The sequence below is a fragment of the Aspergillus nomiae genome (assembly GCF_001204775.2).
Source record: "Aspergillus nomiae NRRL 13137 chromosome Unknown contig00306, whole genome shotgun sequence".
NCBI lineage: Eukaryota > Fungi > Ascomycota > Eurotiomycetes > Eurotiales > Aspergillaceae > Aspergillus > Aspergillus nomiae.
The window spans coordinates 28,263-39,949 of NW_015378361.1; the positions used below are offsets into that span (position 1 = coordinate 28,263).

General features: G+C 48.9%; 3 protein-coding genes across 3 annotated transcripts; 2 read left to right on the top strand and 1 right to left on the bottom strand.

Annotated features, from left to right (window-relative positions):
- Positions 1-13: 13 nt before the first annotated feature.
- ANOM_010222 (putative ATP dependent RNA helicase) lies at positions 14-4,895 on the top strand (the record flags this gene model as incomplete). Its single annotated transcript, XM_015555478.1, has 10 exons — positions 14-770; positions 831-1,482; positions 1,543-2,436; positions 2,489-3,210; positions 3,270-3,327; positions 3,381-3,522; positions 3,575-3,959; positions 4,009-4,222; positions 4,300-4,630; positions 4,689-4,895. 10 exons carry the CDS (start codon positions 14-16, stop codon positions 4,893-4,895), a joined length of 4,362 nt encoding a protein of 1,453 aa, XP_015403833.1.
- Positions 4,896-5,482: 587 nt separating this feature from the next.
- Positions 5,483-6,709, top strand: ANOM_010223 (inositol monophosphatase family protein; the record flags this gene model as incomplete). Its single annotated transcript, XM_015555479.1, has 1 exon — positions 5,483-6,709. One exon carries the CDS (start codon positions 5,483-5,485, stop codon positions 6,707-6,709), a length of 1,227 nt encoding a protein of 408 aa, XP_015403834.1.
- Positions 6,710-7,522: 813 nt separating this feature from the next.
- ANOM_010224 (APSES transcription factor StuA) lies at positions 7,523-10,192 on the bottom strand (the record flags this gene model as incomplete). The annotated part of the gene is made up of 5 exons (XM_015555480.1): positions 7,523-8,861; positions 8,917-9,049; positions 9,108-9,302; positions 9,359-10,088; positions 10,172-10,192. 5 exons carry the CDS (start codon positions 10,190-10,192, stop codon positions 7,523-7,525), a joined length of 2,418 nt encoding a protein of 805 aa, XP_015403837.1.
- Between the last annotated feature and the right edge of the window lie 1,495 nt (positions 10,193-11,687).

Genomic DNA, 11,687 nt, shown 5'->3' on the forward strand with positions numbered 1-11,687 from the left:
CCTCCCCGCAACTATGGCGCCTAACAATAAGAAAAAGAAGAAGCCCGCCGCAAACCCAGCTCGAGGGTTTGCAACCGTTTCGGTGCCTTCCAAGCCTAAATCGACTAACAACTCCACAGCTCCGGCGTCGACAGCAGAATCCAAATCGGTCTCAGAGAGTGAACGACCAACCCCAGCGGAAAGCAGCCGACCTGCGCCGGAAACACAGAACGCTCCATCCTTACAGAATTACTCACCCGAGGAACTTGAGAAACACCTTGAGGATGCGGAGCTGCAAATACTGGTTGAGAAATATGCCTCTAAATGCAAGAACGATGCGGTCCGTCAAGTTTCGAAATTGGAAACAGAACGACGGGTACTCCGGCAGCAAGCCTTCTCGTTAAGTCTTTTAGAGTGGTTTCCTGCTGAAGTGCTGGACTCGATTCTTAAAGTTGCCGAGACAGAAGAACATGAATTGAGCCCATCCTCGGTGCGGGATTCGAATACAGTGAAAAAGTCTGGCTCAGAAGAAGACCTGTACATGAAATTGTGGACGCTAAGAGAGACCCTTCTGAAGCTCGGCTTTCCCGAGAAGAAAGTAGAGGATTCATTAAAACATCTCTTACACTATTTTTCTGGTAATTTTGCCACTGCCAATAGGGACATGGTGTGTAATCTGGACGAGGCTCTAGACTGGCTGGCAATGCACTGCACCCCTAAGGAACTACCGTCTTACACGCAAACCAATGCTCAGCTGCGCAAAGATGAAAAGAATCTTTCCTGGATAACCGGTAAACCTAAAATAATGACTAGCATCTACGCAGTGACTGAAGAGAGCTAACCGGCATCAGATCGTGAGCCAGCACAATCTTCTACTTTAAACTTGACCCAGAATGATAGCAAAGTGAAACAGGCCAAAAGACCGTCAAAAGAACCTCTTCCTCCTATATCGAGCCCTTATGATTCTGATAGTTCTCTGGATCCTGACACTTTGCTGCCAAAGTACTTGGAATTGCAGACTCAGCTATATAATCTTCAGCCTGAAATATTTGATAAGCCTAAGAAAGGGAAAAAGCCTGCTCGTGAAAATATTGGGCTTGATAGCAACGAACCCCGAGTAGCGAAGATTCGCCGAAAGATTACCGGCATTGAAAACGATGTCCTTTTCGACCGCATAGAAGCTGAGTACCGGTGGAAAGAGAAGCTTGATGATCTAAGAAAGGAGGCGGCTTTCTTCAGGCAGAATCAGCCCACCGAGCAAACTTCTCTGGACGAGCCCGGAACCAAGGATCAACCAGAGGAAAAGGTAGCGGAAGTCAAGCCCGACGTCGATGACGAGGAGATCGCAGGTCTCTTAGGAGACATGTTCCAAGCCGAGGAGCCAGCCTTGGAGACAGGTGTTATACTTGAAGAGTTGAACAAAGCCGCTATCACGATCCGTGACTTTGGAAAATGGACTGGGCTTAGCCCTCGACGAGTTTTGGAAGAAACATGCAAGGCAAGGTATGCAAAGGTCTTCCATGGATGAGAATAGGCTATGCTGACAGTAGCGGCACATCTTAGGGATACCAGTTGCACAATCATTTTCAAGGATTTCTCCTCTGCATCGCACTCGAACAGAAAAGCGGTAGAGGTGAGGTGGTCCAAAGCACAGGATGTACCATTTCTGTTTGAATGGGACAAGGTCACACACAAATCTAGCGCTTATGCCACCTTTGTCTCCATGGACACAATTGCCACACCAACTGCACAGCAAGCGGAGGCATTTGTCTCGACGTTTGCCCTTTTTGTCCTATTTACACAGAACTCGAAGGAGGGCAAGGCTTATATGCGGCTTCCAGCAGTGTGGAGGGAGCTCTGGACAGAGTTCGCGAATGCAAAAAAGCTCCAAGAGGATGAAATTGATAAGAAGACAATAAAACATCTGAAGAAGCTAATACAGGAGAACCAGGGTAACTTTGAAGATGATGTGGTACTATCAGATAATTTCCGGAGACGAAATGGGACCTCTAGCAAGGCAGAGTCTCCAGCCAGGTCATCCAATGCAAGGGAAGCTTCAGGCCCCGAGTCTCAATTGCAAAGGATTTGGATGGAGAAGTCATCCACTCCTTCTTTTAACAATATGGTGCAAGGAAGAATGAATCTTCCGATCTGGGCTTTCAAGAACGATATACTGAACACACTTGATACACACCGTGCGCTCATTATTTGTAGTGAGACCGGTAGCGGAAAGAGCACGCAGATACCTTCATTTATCCTTGAACATGAGATGACACAAGGCCGTCCCTGTAAGATCTATGTGACGGAGCCCCGGAGGATCTCTGCTATATCATTAGCGCGAAGAGTTAGCGAAGAATTGGGGGAAAGCAAGAGTGATGTTGGGACAGCCCGCTCGCTCATCGGATTTGCTGTAAGATTAGAGAGCAAAGTCAGCCAGTCGACAAGACTAGTATTTGCGTAGGTTCACCATCTACAACTCATCGCTGGAGATTATACTGACTAGGACTAGGACAACTGGTGTTGTGGTGCGTATGCTCGAACGTCCAGACGATTTCCAAGATATCACGCATGTCGTTCTTGATGAGGTTCACGAACGTTCTATCGACAGCGACTTCCTTCTCATAGTCCTTCGTCGACTAATGCAGAGGCGTCCCGACCTAAAATTGATTCTAATGTCGGCTACCCTTGAAGCTCAAAGGTTCTCTAATTACCTCGGTGGCGTGCCTGTTCTTAATATCCCGGGACGAACTTTCCCTGTGGAGATGAAGTTCTTAGAGGATGCCGTGGAGATGACCAATTACCGCCTATCAGAAAATGATTCGAATACTAATCTCGATGAAGATACCGATGAGATGGCGCCAGAGAACACCGAAGGTGATACAACGGGAGGCATACTAGCATCGCTTGAAAGTTATTCTAAACAGACCAGGGATACTGTTTTGAACTTTGATGAATACCGCCTTGATTATCAGCTTATAAAGAAATTACTTATTAAGATTGCTACAGCGCCGGAGATGACAAACTACAGCAAAGCTATATTGGTCTTTATGCCTGGCATGGCGGAAATCCGCCGCCTGAATGATGAGATTCTCTCGGAACCGATCTTCCAACAGGGATGGATCGTTCATGCGCTGCATTCTTCTATTTCCAGTGAGGACCAGGAGAAGGCATTCATTGTTCCCCCAGAAGGCATTAGAAAGATCGTAATTGCCACCAATATCGCCGAGACCGGTACGTCTCCCGCTATTGTGAAGAAGTAGTTGTCTGCCACAGGCTGTTGACTTGACTAGGTATCACTATCCCGGATATCACTGCCGTCATTGACACGGGTAAGGAGAAAACTATGCGGTAAGTCTTTCTTTGATCTCCTATCTGTATCTTGCTGACTGATATTGTGACAGCTTCGATGAGAAACGCCAGCTCTCAAGATTAGTTGAAGCCTTTATCTCGAGGGCTAATGCGAAACAAAGACGGGGAAGAGCTGGGCGTGTTCAGAATGGAATTTGTTTTCACATGTTCACGAAGCACAGACATGAAAAATTGGTATGCTGACTATGCTGAGTTACGCAGAAGATAATTCTCTAACATTGTGTAGCTCGCTGAACAACAAACGCCAGAGATGCTTCGTCTTTCTTTGCAAGATCTGGTACTACGGGTGAAGATCTGCAAGCTCGGCGAAGTGGAATCCACTCTTCTTGAAGCCCTAGACGCACCTTCTTCCAAGAACATTCGCCGCGCTATAGACTCTCTCAAGGAGGTCAAAGCTTTGACAAATTCAGAGAACTTGACTCCATTGGGAATGCAGCTTGCCAAGCTGCCGTTGGACGTCTTTCTTGGAAAATTAATCATTCACGGTGCCTTCTTCAAGTGTCTAGATGCCTCGATTAGTATCGCAGCCGTTCTCTCTTCAAAATCACCCTTTGTTAATACCATGGGATCCAACACACAGAAGGATCTTGCAAGGCTTTCGTTCAAGAAAGGTATTACCTATCTTAGTCGGTCCTATATCCACATGCTGAATTTTCGCAGGCGACTCTGATTTATTGACCGTGTACAATGCATACTGCGCCTGGAAACGCACGAGAAACACCCCCGGCGCTAACGAGTATGCTTTTTGTCGGAAAAACTTCCTCAGCTCCCAGACATTGTTAAACATTGAAGATATCAAGATGCAGCTTGTTGTGTCTATCGCTGACGCAGGACTTTTGACTTTGGACCCAAGCCAGAAAACGGCTCTGAACAGGTACATCACATATCGCGCCAATCACGCCTTTCCTGCACTACCTTTATTTCTTGATCGCAGAGCTAACATACATGCAGAGCTCGATACGGCGGTCGTCAGCGTCAATTTTTTACCATTCCTGAAGAGTACGATATCAACAGCAGCAACGACGCTATTGTCAATGCAGTTATTGCTTGGAGCTTCTACCCCAAGCTCCTGACCCGCGAGGGCAAAGGCTGGCGGAACGTTGCCAACAACCAATCTGTTACCCTTCACCCGACCTCGGTCAACAAACAAGCCGATGCATCCATGAAGTGGCTGTCGTACTATCACATCATGCAGGGACGAAACCGGAATTACAACGCTTTCGAGACGAACGCCGTGGACGACTTTGCCATAGCGCTGTTGTGCGGCGAGGCGGAATTCAAGGTAAGTTGAGCTTCTGGAAAGGGTTAACATGGGAACTTGGCATCTGACCAAAGCATAGATGTATTCCGGTGTGGTCTCAATTGACGCCAATCGAATCCGCTTCGCGGTTCGAGACTGGAAGTCCATGCTCGCGTTGAAAATCCTTAGCGCTCGCATTCGCGACATCTTATCTGGGACATTCCGAGATCCACAGAAAAAGTTGTCCTACAAGCAGCAGCAGTGGGTCCATATCTGGCAGCAGATATTTTCGCAGGCGGGGAAATGAAGCGCGTCGGCGCTATGAAGGAATGAATGAAATGTGTTGGGATGGACCAAGGGGGTCTATGTTTTGTTCTTTGTAGATAATGAACATACCATGCATTGCATTAGACTCAGTAATTGGACGCATACACGGCAATGGCTCAGGGATAGACAAAAGTATACAAGAATTGTTTGCATACATTTCCAGTAAGAATCATCTATTGAACTCCTATAGTCTAATTGTATCGCACTGACCAGTCCAGAGACTAGCAACGATTAGATCAAAATACATTAACAAGTATCATCTTCAGTTTCCATTAAATTAAGATGCAAAAATACATCACAAATAAGAGAAAATTTGAAACTCCCCCCAATACCCCATACTCAACATAGCCAAATCTGTAAACGCCGCGCGCAGTTTCCAACTTAGGAAACCCATTCACTCAACTCGAGATCATCCAAATTCACCCTCGAGACCCCCTTTTTCCCACCATGAACTCAAGGACCGCTATCGTTAACATCCTCATCCACCCTCTTTGTCCCCGCAAGCTACACAAACTGTGACCCAAGAGCAAAAAACCCCCAACAGCCCACCATCAATACCATCAAACAATGACCACCAAACCAATCAACAACAATAACCAAGAGAAAAGCCAAAAGCAAGAGAAAGAAGAAGAAGAAGAAGAAGAAGAAGAGGAGGAGGAGGAAGAAGAAGTAACAACAATGACCAGCTCAGCAACTCCCTCCCCAGACTACGACAAAGAACTCCGAATCGCATCCCTAGCCGTCCACCGCGCCAGCATCCTCACCAAAATCGTCCAAAGAGACCTCGACACAGGCCCCCTCTGCAAACCCGACGGTTCGCCCGTGACCGTCGCCGATTTCGCGGCCCAAGCGATCCTCGTCAGCGCTCTCCGTCATCACTTCCCGGATGATGTGTTTGTGGGCGAGGAGTCTGCGTCTGTGCTTCGTGGTGATCCCCTGCTTGCGCGGCGGGTGTGGGACCTTGTGTCTACGATGACGTGGGTTGAGAATGATGATGATGATGATGATGATCGGGCTTTGGTCGCGGGGCCACAATCTATAGGGGAGATGCTGGGTGCAATCGATGCTGCGGGCAGTGGGGATGGAGCTGGGGGTCGGCGGACCTGGTTTCTCGACCCGATTGATGGGACGGCGACGTTTATACGAGGCCAGCAGTATGCGGTGTCCGTGGCGCTGGTGGAGGATGGGGAGCAGAAGGTCGGTGTGGTCGGGTGTCCGAATCTGGCGTTCAAGAGCACTTCTGTCCATGAGGAGGTTGTCGATAGAGATGGGTATGGGATGATGCTATTCGCTGTCAGGGGTCAGGGTGCGTACAAGAGACGGATGAGCCTGTCTAGTTTGGGGCCTCTGCAGAGGATTTTCCTGAGCCCGTGGCAAAGAATGGGGGAGAGAATCACGTTTACTGAAAGCTCGACCAGTGGTGTTATCCATCAGGAGAAGCACAAGTTCATCAGGGACATACTATTCGCCAATCCGGTGGTAGACCTTTACTCTATGCAAGTCAAGTATGCGGCCTTAGCAATTGGTGCATGCAACGCGATGATTCGCCTTCCCAAGGACAAGGACCACCGGTTCCCTGCATGGGACCATGCCGGGGGAATGCTCATCTTCGAGGAATCCGGCGGCAAGGTTACCGACCTATATGGCCGACCTTTTAACTATGCTCTTGGGAGAAGCTTGGCTGACAATGAGGGCTTGGTGGCAGCTAAACCAGTGCTTCACACCGACCTTTTGCGCTATACACGATATGTTTATGGGAGAAACAAGTCTAAGCGGTGCATCAAACCAACGTGAAAATAGGGGATTGGGCAGATGTACAGTGCGTTTTCACGCCATGGTTGTATCAGTGCATGGCACCCTCGCAGCGACAGAAGTCATTTACTGGAAAAAGTGAACCCTTGAAACCCGATAGTATTTTTTTTTTCGAATAAACCCATACATAAAACACAAACAAAACCCAGGGCCTACTGGCCCTTGATGCATGAATGGAGAACGAGCCGCAACAGTATAAAAACTCGTGAAAGGAAATTCGTCTCATCATGGTCGTTAAATATAGCCTGTCGGAAAATCGAAATAGCACAAGATGACCAGAAGCACCGTAACGCTAACCAACCCTCATCCATAGAGAAAGCGAGAAAAGCAGGCCGGCGAAATTCCAACACTGCAACGACAACCCAAAACGCACGCCCCTTTTGTGGCCGAAAGGGGACAAACTCAGACATTATAACGATCGTAGCCAGACATCCATACCGTTTTCACAGTGTTATGTCCCATCTCTAACAATTACCCAACATAAACACGCTGAAAAGAAACGGCTCGACAACATAACGTAGCATGTTCCCTGAATGCAGATGTGTTGTAACAAACTGCCGAGAGAAACCAACCATCCCGTATGAAAGTGCCGAGTCGTACGAATGTGTAGTCTATTCAAGATAAAAGGAAAATAAAAACCCTGTAATGCATTTGAACAACACAAGGGATTCAGAGGTGACCCTTCACGGTCAGAAAGGAGTATCATCGTCTTTCTGTGTTTTTGTTACCTTTTTTCCCCCCTTTAATTTGGTCCTCTGAAGCCCGTGGAATCGTGGGAGATACCACTTGAAGACCCTATCGACGGCGAGACATAACTCCACCGGCCTTCATCGGCTGTAATCCAAGTGGTACTCCTCCAACAGGACCACCAACCGTCGCTTCAGTCAAAGTCTTTCGGCGCTTACTCTCATATTCTGCGCCCCGACTGTCTGGCCGAACTATTTGGTCAACATCGTCATCCTCCCGCAAGCGCTTTCCTGACCCCAGGGGTCCGTTCATCCCCGTGGAGTACCCGGGTGCTGGGTTGGACGCCACGGAATAATTATCAGTCGTTCCGTTCGCCGATGCACCGCGAGTTTCGCTGACACTGCTGTAGAGACTGCTAACGGCAGCTGTTCGGGGAGGCGTACTGTATCCCGAGGCCCATTGGGGAGGCGCTCCGCTTGTACGGGGGGTCATGCGTCCGGACCCGTTCTGTTGTGAAGGGGAGCCAGACATATCAGACGCGAGTTGAGAATGATCACCTGCCAAACTTCCAACAGAAGGGTTGGTAGTGTATGTGTAAGATCCGCGGTTGGTGTTATAGCCTGCACTATCATGCTGCACGTACTCGGGTTCATGCTCGGTGACAGGCTCACCGGCTCCGCTGCCAACATGCCCATTAGCCTGGGAGTAGCGGTCAGGCTTCACGTCAGCCTGCTCTACGTCCGGCGGTCCTCCTGAAGCCCTTCCCGTTGGAGGCGCCATGTCGTTCTTAATATACGTGTTGGCGGGGATAGCCTGGCCGTAAGGAGCCATGGGTTGGGCCAAGGGTTGCTGGGGCGCATATTGGGGGTGGGATGGAGGAGCGGCTGAGTAGTACGATTTCGAGCTATCGTATCCGGACTGACTCTGATATTGTTGCATCCCTTGCATATTACTGCCTGGGGGAGTCGTGGCTGGAGTTGTAGGCATCGACCGTGCATTACTCAATGTCGTGTCGATCGATAGAGGTTGTGTGTTTGGGACACCGGAGTTCATTCCTTGGTTCCCCCATTCATAAGAGCTCCCCTGGTTAGTGATACCCATGAGACTGGATGCACTAGCAGGCGGGGTCGGGAACGTGTGGGCGCGATCAAGACCAGGCCTGGCAGCAGACTGGGATGTCATTGCATGAGGCTGAGACATGTGTGATGGAACCGGTGTTTGTAGCGAGTGATGATGATGCAAGGCAGGGGGTTGTGGGCCCTGTGAAGCCCGCGTGGCTTGAGGACCTTCTAACCGCCGTTGCTGTGACTCTTGCACAACCATGTTCGTCCGGGTTTGGTTAGTGGGGTGGTACAGAAGACCCCCAATATTGTGCACAAACAAGGGGTATAAAAGGTCTGTGATCTTCTCTTTGTTGGCAAACTCCAAGGCACGCTCAAATGGGATCCTGAAACGCTAGTTAGACTGATATAACGAAGAATGACGCTGAGTGACAATCATACCAAACTCCCTTCAGGTGCATTGGGCCAATCTTGACTACATGGCGTATCTTCTCGCTCTTCAGTATCCCGTCGCGGCGACCTCTAGTCATCCCAGCCACGTTGAGCAATTTGGTCCCGTTTATCATATGATTGTCTACATACTGTCAGCATATGGTGTTTGGGAATACGAAGGCATCGATTGGAATATTCACCTTCTCGGCGGGCAACACAAACGCCTCTAGCTTCAACCTGGTAGCAAAGACTGCCCTCGTCCTCCCACAAGGTGGCTGTGACCCGTGGTTTGGCACCGGGCGGAGCTATTTGACCTGTAGCATCGTACACGTAGCCTTGCATAGGCGTTCCGGTATTGTTTCCGTAGCCCGGCGGTGCAACTGTGTGGCTGGTGACTAATGAGAAGGCATTAGTACTTTACTGTAACAGGAATATCTTGGCAGGGGCCTACCTGGCAATGGTAACAGCTGAGCTGGGACCTGGCTGCTCACTGATGTTGTCGGGGGCTGGGGGCCAGGTTGGGATGAAGTGACACCGCCAGGATAACCATATTGAGAATATGAACTGGCAGGGCCATAGTTAGTCGACGCCGGCTGCAATACAGGCGGTTGCTGATGATATTGGGGGTAATGGGCGATTCCACCAGCAGTCGCTGCCTGAGAAGCATAGGGCTGTGCCGATGACAGATGCGATGAGTGAACATCCATGTATGGTTGTGTATGGTTCATGCTGCCAATTGCAGTCGGGTTGGGATAGTAGCTATCACCCACGGTGTTTTGTGGGATGGAATACTCCTGTGGAGCGGAAGAATCCAGGGAGAGCCGGCCCTGACCACCAGCCGCTAAGTCCGCAGACTGCGGGGGGCTCCTAGCCTCGTTGATGACAGGTGCGGTTCCCGATAGACTTGTCCGGGCACTCGCGTTATGGGATGCCGAGGCCTCTTCGTAGCTGGTCCGGTAGGACTGGCCCGAGATTGGCGGCTGCGAGGCCGTCGGTAAACTGAGAGCCGGGAGTTTGTCACCAGACAATAAAGGTCTCTCGGCAGCGTGGTGATTATACCAAGGAATATCAACAGGACCTCTGGTGTGGACCTGGGAAATCGACGGCAGCTCCAGCTTTTCGGTTTGTCGGGGTAACGGTTCTAATAAACGAAGTGATTCGAAATTTTTGGCCGTTGGAATCTATGCGTCCAACGTGCCACTGATAGTTTTCTTTTCTTTTTTTTTTACCTTTTTCTTTGTCGTCGTGGTTCCGGTCAGATCACGGAAGTGCGAGTCGTCGACATGCAAGTGATGCGACTAGTTAATTCGTCAAGTACAAAGGAAACCAATATCGATGGTAGCACCGAATTTAGAGCGAATGCAGATATGTCGTCAGGGAATAATGAATAGCTTCAACAAATGCGGGAAATGCAAAGTGCAATCGTGGTAAGCTCGTTGGAAATCGTAACCGTAAAACGCTTCAAGATCGCTGGCGTAACTGGGCCGAGAAAATCGCTATGCAGCGTAAACGGACAGAAATCTACATCCAATTATGTACGAAGATTGGAGTGATCAGACGCAAAACGATGAAAGCCAGGCAAAATAACGCGCTTGCGGCTGGACAACAGAAATCGCTCAACCAAATCAGAAGCACGAAATCATGGGTCTCGTATCAAGTCGTAAGAAGAGCGCGGGGAAGGGCGACGTGACAGTCCAGCATCAAACGTCGAATTCTTCTCTGATGACTTTGACGTAGTTTCGTACTCTCGATGAACAAAACACGCACAAGTAGGCAAAGTGCTCGCTTTTCTTATTCTTGTTGCAACGAACAGAGGGAACAAGCTCGTAGCGATTCGTAACAGGTCGTAGCAGGTCGTCGAAGATAACGTGCTGCTTCAAGGTGAACAAGGGCACAGTCTAGATAAAACAAATACAACAAAAGTAAGCAGGGCATTCAAGTCATCACAACAGTCGTGTCGAACAAGAATATAAAAATGAAGAAGAGACGGTGATCGTAGCAAGAGAAAATCCCAAGTGGAACGTCGGGAGGATGTATAAAAGGTGTCAAATGAAAGGGATGCTGCACTAACGAGGCGGACAAGGGAGACTGGTACCGTGGACAGGGAGAAAATCAAAAAATAGAAATTCAAAATTCAAAATTCAAAATTCAGATCAAGAAATACGTAAAAAAAAATAAAAGGCAAAAATTCCTAGACACTCCCGGCGTGGACGATCATGCAGTCTCAGGCGGCGGTGGAGGAAAGAAAAGAATGATTGCAATGCAGCAGCAGATCATACACGAAAGGTGGAGGAGGCTGGGGGCGTACAGCAAACGCAGGACCCAACTAAGCCTAATCCTTCCAAGTCTCTCTGCAGCCGCCGAATGGATTGACTGATTCTGGACCACAACCCGGAACGGAGCCTTTTGAGACACACACACAAGTCTATAGATAGAGAGGCGAAGAGCAAGTGTAGGAAGGGGGAGAAGAGTGAGAAAAAAAATAAAATAAAAAAGTATGGCAGGCAAGTAATATGGAAAAAGAAAAGGAAATTTGAAAACGAGATGAGATGGTTACCAACTTTTTTTTCTCTCTTTTTTCAATTGATCCTTGTGTTGTAAGATCGGGGAGGATGGAGCTGAACTGGGAGAATGGGATCAGAGGGAGCTCTCATCCATGGGCAGCGAATAAACGGATAACGGATGGGGTCGAAGAGGGGAAAGGTTGGACGTGACGGGGCGAGGAATTTGGGTCGGGAGGGGAAAGAAGTGGGAAAGAGCAAAAAAAGAAAAGAAAACGA